This window comes from Nerophis ophidion, linkage group LG06, assembly GCF_033978795.1.
Source record: "Nerophis ophidion isolate RoL-2023_Sa linkage group LG06, RoL_Noph_v1.0, whole genome shotgun sequence".
Lineage (NCBI taxonomy): Eukaryota > Metazoa > Chordata > Actinopteri > Syngnathiformes > Syngnathidae > Nerophis > Nerophis ophidion.
Window position 1 is genome coordinate 40,731,850 of NC_084616.1, and position 19,135 is coordinate 40,750,984.

Sequence of the window (19,135 nt, forward strand, 5' to 3'; positions counted from 1 at the left end):
CCCTAGAGGGGGGGAGGGGTTGCCCACATTTGCGGTCCTCTCCAAGGTTTCTCATAGTCATCATTGTAACTGACGTCCCACTGGGTGCGAGTTTTCCTTGCCCTTATGTGGGCTCTACCGAGGATGTCGTTGTGGTTTGTGTTGTGGTTTGTGCAGCCCTTTGAGACACTAGTGATTTAGGGCTATATAAATAATCATGGATTGATTGATTGATTGATTGACACACACTAACGCATGCATACAAACACCAATCAGAAGTGCCCAGTCTGTTCCCAGGTGCAGCCCACACTTATCAGAGTTTATGATTTGCGTAAAGGCTAGTTTGTTATTTTCCTTTGTAAATCTCTGCCTTCTGAGACTATGGTGCTGTTGTGTTATTGTGACTCAATTTGACTTAAATGTTGTTATTTTAATGAATTATTACTTAATACATTTTAATATAATATTATATTAATAATAAGATTTTTAAAATAATATATTTACCCCTCAGGGATTAGTAAAGTATTTCTGATTTGTGATTCTGATATATTATTGTTAGTTGCTTAACGTATATTCCTGGCTTTGAATTTGTTCATTGCTATTCTTATGTTTTTGTACATCATTTGTTGCCGTCATCATTAAACGAACAGGTTACTCTTCAGTTACTCAGTACTTGAGTAGTTTTTTCACAACCTACTTTTTACTTTTATTCAAGTAAATATTTGGGTGACTGCTCCTTACTTTTACTTGAGTAATAAATCTCTAAAGTAACAGTACTCTTACTTGAGTACAATTTCTGGCTACTCTACCCACCTCTGGTGTGGACTCATTGCCACCTTCCAAATTCTTGTTTTCAGTGTGCCTGATGGTGCCTTCAAGCCAACGACTTTACAGTCACATCGTTTCCCTACGATGAACTGGCAATTTTTTGTCTCTTTTTTTAATGAACTGGAGACTTGTCCATAGGGAAGCGCGGCCAGATGAAAGCTAAAGCCCATCAAAGGTTATGTTACAGAAATGAAATGAATGAACAAGTAGGCTAATTTTATCAGACACCCTCGGTAGTTTAACTGTCTCTTACCATTCTTGGCAAAAAAGTTTCTCTTGTCTAGGGCCCTTGCTCTGCTCAGCCTGTTGCTTTTTGGGGGGCACCCTTACTCTGCCGGTGTGCGCTCCCGCTTACTTAATTGCGAACGATGAGGAAAAAGCAGAGAGATGAGCCAGAAGGCAAAGCTCTCGGTCTACCGAGCTATCTACATTCCTACTCTCACCTACGGTCATGAAGTGTTGGTCATGACTGAAAGGATAAGATCGCGGATACAAGCGGCCGAAGTGAGTTTCCTCAGAAGGGTGGCTGGCATCTCCCTTAGAGATAGGGTGAGAAGTTCAGTCACCCGAGAGAACCTCGGAGTAGAGCCGCTGCTCCTTCGCTAGGGAAAGGAACCAGCTTAGGTGGTTCGGGCATCTCGTGTGGATGTCTCACGAGGGTCTCCCACGTCCCACTGGGAGGAGACCTCACGGCAGGCCAAGGACCAGATGGGGGGATTATCTCCTCTCTGGCCTGGGAACGCTTCGGGACCCCCCAGGAGGAAGTTACTAATGTTGCTCTGGAGAAGGAAGTCTTGGGGTCTCTGCTGGAGTTGTTGTCCCCGCAACCAGATTCCGGATAAGCGGTTAAAGATGGATGGATGGATGGATGTAGAAAGTACCATGACGGGAAGAACTAACCGCAGCGTGGACCAAACCATTTTTTAAGAAGGGGGCCAAGGAAGTTATTGAAATTGTTAAAACTAGAGTATTGTACGACTTGTTGCTTTGTTTTAATCCGGATTCATTCATATGAATATATATTAGTTCACTGTATGCATAATCATTTTGTCAGAGGCTACTGGGGGCCCTAGCGGGCAGTGGGCCCTTAGAATTGTCATCACCTTTCCCACCTTTCCCGAGTCATACCAAAGACTATAAAATGGGACCCATTACCAGTCTGCACCAAGGGTTGAAATTGGGGGTTACATCACCCAAAAATTATTCCTGAGCGTGGCCACCGCTGCTGCTCACTGCTCCCCTCACCTCCCAGGGGGTGGAACAAGGGGATGGGTCAAATGGAGAGGGTAATTTCCCCACATCTAGTGTGTGTGTGTGTGTGTGTGTGTGTGTGTGTGTGTGTGTGAGACTATCAGTGGTACTTTAAATTTAATTATCGGGATAAGGACATCTCTACCAAAAACTGTGTTTTTTAGGGCACGGTGTCATGTTTTGTGGTCACGTTCTGTTTGGTTTTGGACTCATTGTGCACTTTTGTTTTTTTTGTCACCATGACAACTCATTAGTTTTTACCTGTCATGTTACGCACCTGATTCACTTGGACTCATGCACGTGTTAATCACCACAGCACTATTTAAGCCTGCAGTTGCCTGGCGACATCACCCTCTATACACCCTTGTTATCCATGCCGATGATCCATGCTCCCTTTCTCGTTCCAAGTAAGTTTTCGCTATTCATGCCATAGTTTGCAAGTTATGTTTTATTTCCATAGTTTATGTTGTAGTAATAGTTTTAGTTTCATAGCAAAGTTTTGTACCTCCGCTGAGAGTGCCTTTTGTTTATACCCTTTGTTTGTTTTATTTGTAATATTTTCGAGTTAATAATAAATTATGTCATTACCTTCACGCCATGTCCGGTTCATTCACTTTGCACCACGGAAAAAAAAAATATAGTCCATGTCATGACACACGGGATTTTTTTGCATTCTGTGGATCACCATTTCCAATTTGTATACAGAAGCCTAGGGCGTTGACATCCAACACACATATTTACCTAAATACACACGCACGCCCACACACACACACACACACACACACACACACACATACACACAAAATACACACACACACACACACACACACACACACACACACACACACACACACACACACACACACAGACAGAGCTATCTTACCGTGGGGCATTTGTGACGTTCAGCATTATGAAAAATGACTCGCTGCCATGGCGCAATGGGGTGGCAGTGATTATAATATCCAGAAAAATCATTTCAAACAAATTATCATAATTATCAATCATTCCTGAGCCTATTTAAGCAGGAGGAGGGATGAGGTTGAGGTGGAGCTTGCGGGGGGGGGGGGCATGGATCACTTCTGTGACCCATGAGCCACCCTCTGTCCACATAATAGCCCTCATACATTTAGGGTCATTTAACCAATTTATTAGGAGAAAGTCCAGCTTGATAGTATCAGAGAAGGAAGAAAAAAAAAATAAAATCATAATTAATTGTATGCACATGCACGCTCGCAGCGGCAGCTGATCCCCATTTGGCTGCAATGTCTTTCAACACCCAGCAGGAAAAATCTTCTCTGAGGTCAGAGTTCATTTCAGCCCCCGTCATACTCCCATTTAGGACTCATGACGCATCAAGAACACATTTCATACATACTCTAGAAGGGTGGATATGGCCGGTAATGACTGCTAATAATTTACTGAGAGCGTGTCTGTCAGCCGAGCCATTAATTACAGCCCGGAGACTATCCGGATGTTGCGAAGACAAGCATGCGGGCAAATAAGTAGCCAAGCGTGACAGAGAAACGGAGATCTTCTTAATGAGTTATCCCGCCTTGGCCGTTAACTTCCCGTGAAAGCCAACGCGGATTTGTTCAATCCGAGGACTGAATAAACAGAGAGAAAGCGAGAAAAAGATAGTGGCCTTCAGGGGGAGGAGGGAGATGATCGTCTTGGGAAAAAAGCAATCAGTGCTCATTGATTTTTATTTTTTTTTTCTGCTGCTTGAATGGAGGGTGTCTATCTGGAAGTCATTATCTGCCATCTGATCTGCGCGGGTGTTTACACACGTCGGGGTGGACAGCGGTGCTCTTCTGAAGATGAGGATTAACACGCAGACGCATACAAAACACACAAAGCGCGGACTGTCTTCGCTGGGCCCCCCCACCCTCCATCTTTATATCACCTTTAAATCCAGGGACTCTAAAAAAGAAACAGCCCAGCTCTGACACCCTATTAACTTCCACAGACCCGGGCGTATGTGCGAGGGAGGATATGTGTAAGCGGGGCCTAGACGGCTAAACAGACGGATAGTCAAGTTTTGTGTGGTTGGGCCCGACCAAACCAAACAATCCCTGATACTTTCCCCAATGACCCTGATAGCCATCTAGAGCTTGAACAACACCATCCTGTCTAAAAGGAACCCGCCGGAGAGGCCCAGGAATGAATGCAGTAAGTAGAGAGGGGATTCAGATAGTGGATCTATTTATTTTCTGTCTGCGTGCAGGCGTGAGGATGCACGGATTCTCACTTACCGATAAAGCTCCAGCCGCTTTTGAGGAAGTTCAAGTCACAACGAGACTTTGAACCTCATGGTTTTTACTCACAAACCTTTATGTAAGTGGGCCAAAGCTACAATAACAAACGTGTTTATGTTGTATCCATTGTCTAAATCTTCTCTCCACATTTACTAACTCAGAAATATGGAAGTTGCGTTATGTGAAATGGATAGCCACACAATATTATAATTATCTCGTATACACTGTAATGCAGGGGATTAATCCGAGAACCAATATTACTTTATTTGCACATTATTGACCCCCGTCGGAAATTCAGTTATACGCTGACGATGCAGAGTTTCTGACATACGAAAAACAATATGAAGTACTCTCTACAGCTATCAAACTATTGCTTCCCCTCAATGTAATCGATTGTGGCGGTGAGCCACTGCAAAATTTTAGCCGTCAGAACTTAAAAATTAGGTTTTTTTTTAATGTGAAAACAAATTAAAGTAATATAATGTACAGTAGCGTCCAGAAGAATATCAAGTCTGACACTCTTTTTAGCTTTTATTGCCAATCTTATACTAACAATGGGCCCAGTAACCTCTTATAGCCATCTAGAGCTTGTACAACACCATCCTGTCTAAAAGGAGCCCGCCGGAAAGGCCCAGGAATGAATGCAGTCAGTAGAGAGGGGATTCAGATAGTGGATCTATTTATTTTCTGTCTGCGTGCAGGTGTGAGGATGCACGGATTCTCACTTACCGATAAAGCTCCAACCGATTTTAAGGAAGTTCAAGATAAATGACTTTGAACCACATGGCTTTTTCACATGCACCCACAAACATTTTTGTAAGTGGGCCAAAGCTACAATAAAAAAAAACGTGTTCATGTTGTATCCATTGTCTAAATCTTCTCTCTACATTTAATAGCTCAGAAATATGGAAGTTGTGTTATGTGAAATGGAAAGCTATACAATTTTTTAGAATAATCTCTTATACACTGTAATTCAGGTGTTCCTCATGGATCAGTCTGAGGACCAATAATACTTTGTTTGCACCCTGTTGGACATTCAGTTACACGCTGACAATGCAGTGTTTCAGACTTACGACAAACATTATGAAGTACTCTCTTCAGCTATCAAACTAGTGTTTCTCCTGAATGGAATTGATTGTAGCGGTGCGCCACTGCAAAATATTAGCCGTCACAACTAAAAATGAGTTTTTTTTAACGGGAAAACAAATTAAAGTATTATAATATATAGTAGTGTCCAGAAGATCAAGTCTGACACTCTTTTTTGCTTTTATTGCCAATCTTAGACTAACAATGGGTCCAATGACCTCTGATAGCCATCTAGAGCTCGAACAACACCATCCTGTCTAAAGGAGCCTGCCGGAGAGGCCAAGTAATGAATGCAGTAAGTAGAGAGGGGATTCAGATAGCGTATCTATTTATTTTCTGTCTGCGTGCAGGCGTGAGGATGCACGGATTCTCACTTACCGATAAAGCTCCAGCCGCTTTTAAGGAAGTTCAAAATACAACGAGACTTTGAACCACATGGCTTTTTTCACATGCACTCACACTTATGTTGTGTCCATTGTCTAAATCTTCTCCCCACATTTACCCGCTCAGAAATATGGAAGTTGTGTTATGTGTTGGGAATGGAAAGCTATACAATAAAGTGTTGTCCGGATACCAATATTTTGGTACCGGTACTAAAATTATTTTGATACTTTTCTGTACTTTTCTAAACAAAAGGGACCACAAAAAATTGGCAATATTGGCTTTATTTTAACAAAATATCTTAGGGTACATTCAACATATGTTTCTTATTGCAATTATGTCTTAAATAAAATAAACATATTAAACAATTTGTCTTTTATTAGTAAGTAAACAAACAAAGGCTCCTAATTAATCTGCTGACATATGCAGTAACATATTGTGTAATTTTCCATTCTATTATTTTGTCAAAATTATTAAGGACAACTGGTAGAAAATGAATTATTAATCTACTTGCTCATTTACTGTTAATATCTGCTTACTTTCTCTGTTCTATCTACACTTCTGTTAAAATGTAATCACTTATTTTTCTGTTGTTTTTGACTTAAGTGAAGCAAATTATATTTATATAGCTCTTTTCTCAGTCCTTTACATAGTGAAACACAATATCTAAGTTACATTTAAACCAGTGCGGGTGGCGCTGGGAGCAGGTGGGTAAAGTGTCTTTCCCAAGGACACAACGGCAGTGACTAGAATGACGGAAACGGGAATCGAACCTGGAACCCTCAAGTTGCGGGCATGTTCACTCTACCAACCGAGCTATGTCGCCCCAAACTTACTTGCTTACTTAAATACATTACATTAGTTTTGGATAATACCACACGTTTGGGTATCAATCTGATACCAAGTCGTTACAGGATCAAAAATTGGTCATATTCAATGTCCTCATGACATGACATGACACAGTGTCAACACGGTGTGTTCAAGACCATGGGAAAAATTAACACAATAACCCACAAATATACACTTTAACAGCAGAAGGGACTTACAGTATGGATAGTTTATTATTTCCGCACTATTGACTTGACTGGAATAGTCAATAGTGGGCGAGGAAAAAAGATGTTCTTTGATCATCGGAAAAGCGCTGCCGAAACCGTATGTTGCGATGACGTAAGGAATACACAAAGGGTTGTTTAGAACAGAGGCAGCGTGTCCGCACTGTGGACATACTTTAATCTATCCCAGACATACCTGCTGACAAGCAATCGTCAAAATTTAAAACAACAGTGGCGGCTTTTAAGGAGAAGATTGATTCAAGATTTGTTTAGAGTCATGTTTATTAATAAAAACAAAAGTCAATAGGGGATTGGAGAAATCTCTAGAAAATAGGGTTGTAATGTATACCGGTATTAGTATAGTACCGCAATACTAACGGTTTACAAGCAGAGGAGCATGTTCGGCGGCACACAATCACAGAGTACTTACAAGCAGACACAGTGTTGGGACAAAAAAGGGAGAACGGACGCATTTTGGCGTAAAGACTAACGATAAAGGTGAAGTTATAACACAGAAACGCCCTCAGGAAGCGATGCTTTGTGACTCGGCTATGGAGCTAGCGGCTAACATCCATCCGCTGTCGGCAGTGTTTTAGCGACTTCTAAATCACTAATCCTCGCCTCCATGGCGACAAAAAAAAGAGAGTTTCTTACAAGTAACATCCCTGCAGTGGAGAAATAGCTAAACATGCTTCACTACACACCGTAGCTAACCGGCATCAAAATGTCAACAAACGCCATTGGTGGATCCACACCTGGTATCCACTGTAATGATACCAAGTACAGGCACGTACAGTATCTAATCGATACTACCATGATTACATTGATATTTTTTGGCATCACAACATCTTTCGTTTTTTTATTTTTTATTTATAATTTGTTTATATAAACTCGTGAAATAAATCCCTGGACATATGAGGACTTTGAATATGACCAATGTACGATTCTGTAACAACTTGGTATCGGATCAATACCTAAATGTGTGGTATCATCCAAAGCTTATGTAAAGTATCAAACAACAGAAGAATAAGTGATTATTACATTTTAACAGAAGTGTAGATAGAACATGTTAAAAGAGAAAGCTTAAATTAACGGTATATTAACAAGTATATTAAAAATAAATTTTCATCCAGTTGTCCTTAATTATGTTGATAAAATAATAGGATGAAAAATGACACAATATGTTACTGCATACGTCAGCAAACTAATTAGTTTATTAGTTATATTGTTTGTTTACTTACTACTAAAAGACAAGTTGTCTGGTACGTTCACTATTTTATTTAAGGATTTAACTGCAATAAGAAACATATGTTTAATGTACTCTAAGATTTTTTTGTTAAAATAAAGCAAATAATGCAATTTTTTTTGTGGTCCCTTTATTTCGAAAAGTACCAAAATAATTTTAATACCGGTACCAAAATATTGGTATCGTTACTACTACGACTAGAAAATAAATGTTCAAAGTCCATTGTACAGATAAAGTACAGATAAAGATGGATCCTGAAGGTCGACACTTTTCTTAGGTCCAGAGGTATTTGAACAACAACTGCAACTCTGAAATAAAAATCACCCCTCGCCTTAATACATTTAATAAACTGAAAACAATAAGCAATACAGTTACACACCTTTCAACTCCATCTGCAAACAATATAAGCGTAATTTTGCAATCACACTCTGAAAGTAAAGCTACTTATTCAAATATACTAGAGCGATAACTCAATTAACATTCTCCCTTAATCCAGCAGAGCGACGGCTAAGGCAGAAGTCGATGTTTACCAGACGGCATGTGTGTGCGTGCGTGCGTATGATGCGGATGAATGAGTCATGTCATAAGAAATGGCTCCTGCATAATATCATTCATATTCATAACAGGCATGTGTGCCCGGCCGCCGCTCGGTGAGGCCTCACCGCAACTCACACGCCGCATAATGAGATGTGTGGAAAAGAGTGTTTTGGATTTTTACATTCTGCCGGTAATTGTACAGTACTGCTACATTTAATATGACGTATGTGTGTGTGTGTGCGTGTGTGTGTGTGTGTGTGTGTGTGTGTGCGCGGTGAAGGTGGTCGGGTAGTTTACAAAACCCGTTTCTCCGCGTTATACTAAAGTCGGAAAAGGGATACCGTCTAAATCACCTGTGGTCAACACTTAAAACAAGTTTGTTACAGGAGACATAAAAAAAAATAATACACTTTTTAAATATGTATTTGCGCTAATAATGAGGCTGGCACACATTTTTCGGACTATAAGTCGCAGTTTTTTCATAGTTTGGCCAGGGGTGCGACTTATACTCAGGAGCGACTTATGTGTGAAATTATTAACACATTACAGTAAAATATCAATTAATATTATTTAGCTCATTCACGTAGTTGTATAAGATTTAATCGGATTTAGCGATTAGGAGTGACAGATTGTTTGGTAAATTTATAGCATGTTATATATATATATATATATATATATATATATATATATATATATATATATATATATATATATATATATATATATATATATATATATATATATATATATATATATATATATATATATATTTTATTATTATTATTTGTATTTTTTTTTTTACTTGGGACTTCCCCTAGGCCAGATTTTGGACGCTGGCGGGAGACCCCTGATTTAAAGCACGGGTACAGATGTCTCGAGCCTAAAAAAACTACTTTGAAATAAATGTAACATCATTTATTGCTTTACTACATCCATGAATTGATATCAGTTGTCTAACCACCCCCTACCAGTGACCATGCAGCTTAAGGAAGAACTTAGTCAAGGCCCATTGTTCTTTCATGGACCATTAGATGGACATGAACCGCTAGCACTGGCTTGGCCTGGCCTGTCCTGTCCTGACCTGGCGGCATACAAGGACTCTTCCAATAGATTTATCACCTCGTAAAGTGGTCAGTGGCTGGTTAATGGGATGCATCGCTCGTGTGCTAGTGTCAGTGATTCCATATAGTGCAGATCTTTGTTTGGAGGGCGCCATGTAAGAGTTTGTGATACCTGAAATTTAATTTTGAAGTGTGTTATAACAATTATGTGGAGGGAACCATGCATAAAGCACAGTATCAGGTAGGAAATGAACAGTTTTATCATTGTCCAGAACACACTTCACCAATATGGTGGGCGAGTTCAGTGGTTGTCAAACTTTTTCCACCAAGTACCACCTCAGAAAACACTTGGCCAATAATGACCGACATTAAGATGCAGTACAGTAGTAGGTCTTGGTATACATTAAAAACACAACACAAAGTTTGAACAGTAACACTGTCTTTGAATACAGAAAAATAAAGCACTGTACTTAAAAAATTAATCAAATCTTTGGTTTACCAGCATTTCAGAATGACTGGGCTAGCTTATAAAAGGGACTCTGGAATATATATATATATATATATATATATATATATATATATATATATATATATATATATATATATATATATATATATATATATATATATATATATATATATATATATATATATATATATATACATATACATACATATATATATATATATATATATATATATATATATATACATATACATACATATATATACATGTATATATATATAAATATACATACATATATATATACATACATATATATATATATATATATATATGTATATATATATACATGTATATATATACACATACATATATATATATATATATATATATATATATGTATATATATATATATATATATATACATATATATATATATATATATATATATATATATATACATATATATATATATAAATATATATATACATATATATAAATATATATATACATATATATAAATATATATATACATATATATAAATATATATATACATATATATAAATATATATATACATATATATAAATATATATATACATATACATATATATAAATATATATATATATATATACATGTATATGTATATATACATGTATATATATATATATATATATATATATATATATATATATATATATATATATATATATATATATATATATATATATATATATATATACATATATATACATATATATGTATATATGTATATATAAATATTTATATATATATATATATTTACATACATATATATATATATACATATATATATATATATATATATATTTATATCTACATATATATATATATATATATATATATATATACATATATATACATATATATATATATATATATATACGTATATACATATATACGTATATATATATATACATATATACATATATACGTATATATACATATATACATATATACGTATATATACATATATACGTATATATACATATATACATATATACGTATATATACATATATACATATATACGTATATATACATATATATATATATATATATAGACACTTCTGGATGTGGACACATCGGGCCGTTTTGGACCGATAGACACTTGCGTGCTAGACTTGCTAACTAGCATGGGATTACATCGGCGGCTACATCCAGCGGCCTGTGAAGCAGGGGAGTCTAGTAGCAGCGGGGGCCGTCTACGGAGCAGACGCCAGCGGTGTGATCGCAAACGCGGATGCCGAGCGGGGCTAAAAACAAAGCAGAAGGCTAATCCCCACAGAACACCACTTTCCTCCATCCCGAAGACGGATTTAGATGGAAAATGCGCGACTACTGGTCTGGGTAAGGAGTCTGTTAAATTAGAACAAGTTGTTTCTGCTTTGAGTGTTTCAGAGTTGGACATGTGTGTTACTGAGGTGGCTAACTATGATGCGTGCAGTTTATCAAAGCAACAAACAAACAATCGGAAAATCCCCGTTACTGAGGTGGCTAACCATGATGCGTGCAGTTTATCAAAGCAACAAACAAACAATCGGAAAATCCCCGTTACTGAGGTGGCTAACCATGATGCGTGCAGTTTATCAAAGCAACAATCAAACAATCGGAAAATTCCTGTCGTATCAATTCCTAGATATGGTCGTAACTATACTAAATGCACTGGGCATAATAAACACAACATTATTAATATTGCTACTACGGATAATTTGATCAAAAACTCCCTAAAACAGCCCACTACCTATAATGTAGGTTTTTTAAACATAAGATCATTGTCTCCCAAAACGTTGTTAGTTAATGATATTATCAGAGACAACAATCTTAACGTCATCGGTCTCAGCGAAACCTGGCTTAAACCAAACGACTTTTTTGCGCTAAATGAGGCATGTCCTCCTAACTTTACACATGCGCATATTGCCCGTCCGCTCAAAAGGGGTGGGGGGGTCGCACTAATATACAACGAAAACTTTAACCTTAGTCCTAACATAAATAATAAATATAAATCGTTTGAGGTGCTTACTATGAGGTCTGTCACACCGCTGCCTCTACACCTGGCTGTTATCTACCGCCCCCCAGGGCCCTATTCGGACTTTATTAATGAATTCTCAGAGTTCGTTGCTGATCTAGTGACACACGCCGATAATATAATCATAATGGGGGACTTTAATATCCATATGAATACCCCATCGGACCCACCGTGCGTAGCGCTCCAGTCTGTAATTGATAGCTGTGGTCTCACACAAATAATAAATGAACCCACGCATCGCAACGGTAATACGATAGACCTAGTGCTTGTCAGGGGCATCACCGTTTCCAAAGTTACGATACTCCCGTATACTAAAGTATTGTCCGATCATTACCTTATAAAATTCGAGGTTCAGACGCATGTTCGTCAAACTAATAATAATAATAACTGCTATAGCAGCCGCAACATTAATACAGCCACAACGACAACTCTTGCGGACCTACTGCCCTCGGTAATGGCACCATTCCCAAAGTATGTGGGCTCTATTGATAACCTCACTAACAACTTTAACGACGCCCTGCGCGAAACCATTGATAACATAGCACCGCTAAAGTTAAAAAAGGCTCCAAAAAAGCGCACCCCGTGGTTTACAGAAGAAACTAGAGCTCAGAAATTATTATGCAGAAAGCTGGAACGCAAATGGCGCACGACTAAACTTGAGGTGCACCATCAAGCATGGAGTGATGGTTTAATAACTTATAAACGCATGCTTACCTTAGCTAAAGCTAAATATTACTCAAATCTCATCCACCGTAATAAAAACGATCCTAAATTTTTGTTTAGTACGGTAGCATCGCTAACCCAACAAGGGACTCCTTCCAGTAGCTTAACCCACTCAGCTGATGACTTTATGCAATTCTTTAGTAAGAAAATTGAAGTCATTAGAAAGGAGATTAAAGACAATGCGTCCCAGCTACAACGGGGTTCTATTAACACTGACACGATTGCATATACGGCGGATACTGCCCTCCAAAATAGTTTCTCTCGTTTTGAGGAAATAACATTAGAGGAATTGTTACAACGTGTTAAGGGAATAAAACAGACAACATGTTTACTTGACCCTCTTCCTGGGAAACTGATCAAGGAACTCTTTGTATTATTAGGTCCATCAGTGCTAAATATTATAAACTTATCACTCTCCTCGGGCACTGTTCCCCTAGCATTCAAAAAAGCGGTTATTCATCCTCTTCTTAAAAGACCTAACCTCGATCCTGACCTCATGGTAAATTACCGACCGGTGTCTCACCTTCCCTTTATTTCAAAAATCCTTGAAAAAATTGTTGCGGAGCAGTTAAATGAACACTTAGCGTCTAACAATCTATGTGAAACCTTTCAATCCGGTTTCAGGGCAAATCACTCGACGGAGACAGCCCTCGCAAAAATGACTAATGATCTATTGCTAACGATGGATTCTGATGCGTCATCTATGTTGCTGCTCCTCGATCTTAGCGCTGCTTTCGATACCGTCGATCATAATATTTTATTAGAACGTATCAAAACACGAATTGGTATGTCAGACTTAGCCCTGTCTTGGTTTAACTCTTATCTTACTGATAGGATGCAGTGTGTCTCCCATAACAATGTGACCTCGGACTACGTTAAGGTAACGTGTGGAGTTCCCCAGGGTTCGGTCCTTGGCCCTGCACTCTTCAGCATCTACATGCTGCCGCTAGGTGACATCATACGCAAATACGGTGTTAGCTTTCACTGTTATGCTGATGACACCCAACTCTACATGCCCCTAAAGCTGACCAACACGCCGGATTGTAGTCAGCTGGAGGCGTGTCTTAATGAAATTAAACAATGGATGTCCGCTAACTTTTTGCAACTCAACGCCAAAAAAACGGAAATGCTGATTATCGGTCCTGCTAGACACCGAACTCTATTTAATAATACAACTCTAACATTTGACAACCAAACAATTAAACAAGGCGACACGGTAAAGAATCTGGGTATTATCTTCGACCCAACTCTCTCCTTTGAGGCACACATTAAAAGCGTTACTAAAACGGCCTTCTTTCATCTCCGTAACATCGCTAAAATTCGCTCCATTCTGTCCACTAAAGACGCTGAGATCATTATCCATGCGTTTGTTACGTCTCGCCTCGACTACTGTAACGTATTATTTTCGGGTCTCCCCATGTCTAGCATTAAAAGATTACAGTTGGTACAAAATGCGGCTGCTAGACTTTTGACAAGAACAAGAAAGTTTGATCACATTACGCCTGTACTGGCTCACCTGCACTGGCTTCCTGTGCACTTAAGATGTGACTTTAAGGTTTTACTACTTACGTATAAAATACTACACGGTCTAGCTCCATCTTATCTTGCCGATTGTATTGTACCATATGTCCCGGCAAGAAATCTGCGTTCAAAGGATTCCGGCTTATTAGTGATTCCCAAAGCCCAAAAAAAGTCTGCGGGCTATAGAGCATTTTCCGTTCGGGCTCCAGTACTCTGGAATACCCTCCCGGTAACAGTTCGCGATGCCACCTCAGTAGAAGCATTTAAGTCTCACCTTAAAACTCATTTGTATACTCTAGCCTTTAAATAGACTCCCTTTTTAGACCAGTTGATCTGCCGTTTCTTTTCTTTTTCTTCTATGTCCCACTCTCCCGTGTGGAGGGGGTCCAGTCCGATCCGGTGGCCATGTACTGCTCGCCTGTGTATCGGCTGGGGACATCTCTGCGCTGCTGGTCCGCCTACGCTTGGGATGGTTTCCTGCTGGCTCCGCTGTGAACGGGACTCTCGCTGCTGTGTCTTGGATCCTCTTTGGACTGGACTCCCGCGACTGTGTTGTATCCATTGTGGATTGAACTTTCACAGTATCATGTTAGACCCGCTCGACATCCATTGCTTTCCTCCTCTCTAAGGTTCTCATAGTCATCATTGTCACCGACGTCCCACTGGGTCATTATTGTCACCAATGTCCCACTGGGTGTGAGTTTTCCTTGCCCTTATGTGGGCCTACCGAGGATGTCGTGGTGGTTTGTGCAGCCCTTTGAGACACTAGTGATTTAGGGCTATATAAGTAAACATTGATTGATTGATTGATATACATATATATATATATATATATATATATATATATATATATATATATATATATATATATATATATTTATACACACACACACGTGTCAAAAGTTTGGACACACCTTCTCATTCAAAGGGTTTCCATGACTATTTACATTGTAGATTGGGACAGCGTGGCGAAGTTGGTAGAGTGGCTGTGCCAGCAATCTGAGGGTTACTGGTTCAATCCCCACCTTCTGCCATCCTAGTCACGTCCGTTGTGTCCTTGAGCAAGACACTTCACCCTTGCTCCTGATGGGTCCTGGTGAGCGCCTTGCATGGCAGCTCCCGCCGTCAGTGTGTGAATGTGTGTGTGAATAGGCGAATGTGGAAATACTGTCAAAGCGCTTTGGGCTCCTTAAAAAGGGGTAGAAAACCGCACAACCCGTTTACCAGTTACCATAGATTGTCCCTGAAGGCATCAAAACTGTGAATGAACACATGTGGAGTTATGTCCTTAACAAAAAAAGGTGAAGAAACATTTATTATATTCTAACTTCTTCAAAACAGCAACCCTTTTCTCTGATTACAGTTTTGCACATTCTTGGCATTTTCTTTTATAAAGTTCAGGAGGTACTCACCTGAAATAAATGATAAATGATAAATGGGTTGTACTTCTATAGCGCTTTTCTACCTTCAAGGTACTCAAAGCGCTTTGACAATACTTCCACATTCACCCATTCACACACACATTCAAACACTGAAGGAGGGAGCTTTCATGCAAGGCGCCAACCAGCACCCATCAGGACCAAGGGTGAAGTGTCTTGCTCAGGACACAACGGACGTGACGAAGTTGGTACTAGGTGGGATTTGAACCCTGGTTTTAATTTCACAGTTGTCATAGTTTTGATGCCTTCAGTGAAAATCTACAATGTAAATAGTCATGTAAATAAAGAAAACACATTAAAATGAAAAGGTGTGTCCAAACTTTTGGCCTGTATATATATATATATATATATATATATATATATATATATATATATATATATATATATATATATATATACATATATATTACATTTACATTTTCAAATACGAATCGCAATTGTCATGTTATGCGATTCAGAATCGATTCTCATTTAAAAATGTATTTTATTTAATATATATATATATATATATATATATATATATATATATATATACTTTTTTTTTTTTATCAATCCAACAAAACAATACACAGCAATACCATAAAAATGCAATCCAATTCCAAGACCAAACCTGACCCAGCAACACTCAGAACTGCAATTGAGAGGAGACACAAACACGACACAGAACAAACCAAAAGTAGTTGAAAAAAAATGAATATTATCAACAACAGTATCAACATTAGTTATAATTTCAGCATAGGAGTGATTATAAATCCTTCATTGACATTATCATTAGACATTTATAAAAATAAAAAAAAAGAACAATAGTGTCACAGTGGCTTACACTTGCATCGCATCTCATAAGTTTGACAACACACTGTGTCCAATGTTTTCACAAAGATAAAATAAGTCATATTTTTGGTTCGTTTAATAGTTAAAACAAATTTACATTATTGCAATCAGTTGATAAAACATTGTCCTTTATAATTATAAAAGCTTTTTACAAAAATGTACTACTCTGCTAGCATGTCAGCAGACTGAGGTAGATCCTGCTGAAATCCTATGTATTGAATTAAAACAGAATCGTTTTGAATCGCAAAAATATCGTTTTTTGAATCGAGAATCGCGTTGAATCGAAAAAAGTGATTTATAATCGAATCGCGACCCCAAGAATCGATATTGAATCGAATCGTGGGACACCCAAAGATTTGCAGCCCTAATATATATATATATACATATATATATATATACATACATATATATATATATATGCAATAAAGTGCATACAATACTAGTAAGAGGAAAACTGTCTGCGAAAAGTTCTGTCAAATTGTTTTAATTTATTGGTTGTTGATGATATGCATCTTGAAGCAAATAAAGCAAAATTGAGTGCAATACTTGGCTACAACCAGCAGGAACACTGTTGAGCCAGTCACAACCATTGTCACATGACGCTTTAAATAACGCGGCTTCACCACTTTGCAGATTTTTCACATTTCTTTCGAACATATTCTACAATTGTTTGGCTCTAAATAATGTATTTGCAAAAACATGGCAAAATAAACTAAAACCATCAATACTAAGATATAATTGGCACTGTTCACAGCATCGTGGCCACTGATTGTATTAAAAGAGTGTAAAGGCGACAAAGGGGTGTCATTATGTCAAAGCACATATTTAGAAGGTCGTAAACAGGTTTATGGTTATGACCTAGCTGCTAAATTATTGGATTCATAATTAATGATTCCTACTTTGCGGGAATTATTTTATCAAAAGCATGTCCCGAACTAATTAACAGCGATGAACGAGGAACAACTGCAGTTTGTCAACATGACATCAGCTATGAGAAAGCAGAGCTGCAGCAGACCAACATCTTGTCAAGTTGCACGTGCACGTGTGTGTGCGTGAGCAATTGCCGCTAAAGCATTTGCATCCTTTCTCTTTCTGCTGCAATATTAGACAAAGTATAGGAAAGACATGAATTTTAAACAGACGTACCTTTTTTACACAGCTGTCAGGGGATGCGTCTTCATGGTCATTCATCATCTACGAAGAAAGGAAACACTTTTGTAAATTAAAAACATATAGTAAATCCATCATGAGGCAGCTATATATATATATATATATATATATATATATATATATATATATATATATATATATATATATATATATATATATATATGTAGGTGTGGGAAAAAAATCACAAGACTACTTCATCTCTACAGATCTGTTTCATGAAACAGTTCTGTAGAGATGAAGTAGTCTTGTGATTTTTCCCACACCTACATATTGCGCTCTACCACGGTATCGAGCACTATTCTCTGGATAATCCAATCAAGACATATATATATATATATATATATATATATATATATATATATATATACATATATATATACATATATATATATATATATATATGTATTTATACATATACTGTACATACATACATACATAGATACATACATTTACCGTTTGTCCCTTTTCGGTGGCAGAGTGTCCCGATACCAATATTTTGGTACCGGTACCAAAATGTATTTTGATACGTTTCGATACTTTTCTAAATAAAACAGGACCAAAAAAATGGCATTTTTGACTTTATTGTAATAAAAAATCTTACAGTACCTGTGTTTCTTATTGCAATTTTGTTCTTGACTAAAATAGTGAACATACAAGACAACTTGGCTTATATTAGTAAGTAAGCAAACAAAGGTTCTCAATTTAGTCTGCTGACGTATGCATTAACATATTGTGATGTTAATATCTGCTTACTTTATTTTCTATCTACATTTCTGTTAAAAAAAATGTAATCATCACTTACTCTTGTGTTGTTTGGATGATTTAAATTAGTTTTGGATGATAGCACAAATTTGGGTATCAATCCCATACCAAGGAGTTACAGGATCATACTTTGGTCATATTCAAAGTCCTCATGTGTCCAGGGACATATATCCTGAGTTCATAAAGATAATTAATATAAAGTAGAAAAAAAAACGAAAAACCATTTTGTAATGCTAAAAAACATTGACATAATCACAGTAGCATCGACTAAATACGCTACTGTACTTGGTATCATTACAGTGGATGTCAGGTGTACTTTTTAGAGGCGGTATAGTACCGAATATGATTCATTAGTATTGCGGTACTATACCAATTCCGGTATACTGTACAACCCTAATATATCTATATATATATACATACATCTCATTTGATCATGAGGACAGGAAATGCATATAAAGTGAATATTGATCCCTGTTCCGTACCA

The 19,135-nt window shown here is 37.6% G+C and overlaps 1 protein-coding gene across 8 annotated transcripts in view; it reads right to left on the minus strand.

Annotated features, from left to right (window-relative positions):
• prdm16 (PR domain containing 16) overlaps positions 1–19,135 on the minus strand; it is a 583,842-nt gene that overhangs the window by 230,532 nt on the left and 334,175 nt on the right. For all 8 annotated transcript variants that reach the window (XM_061903779.1, XM_061903780.1, XM_061903778.1 and 5 more), the window contains exon 3: positions 17,866–17,913. In XM_061903779.1, the coding sequence (XP_061759763.1) occupies positions 17,866–17,913 (48 nt within the window). The remainder of the gene's footprint in view (positions 1–17,865; positions 17,914–19,135) is intronic.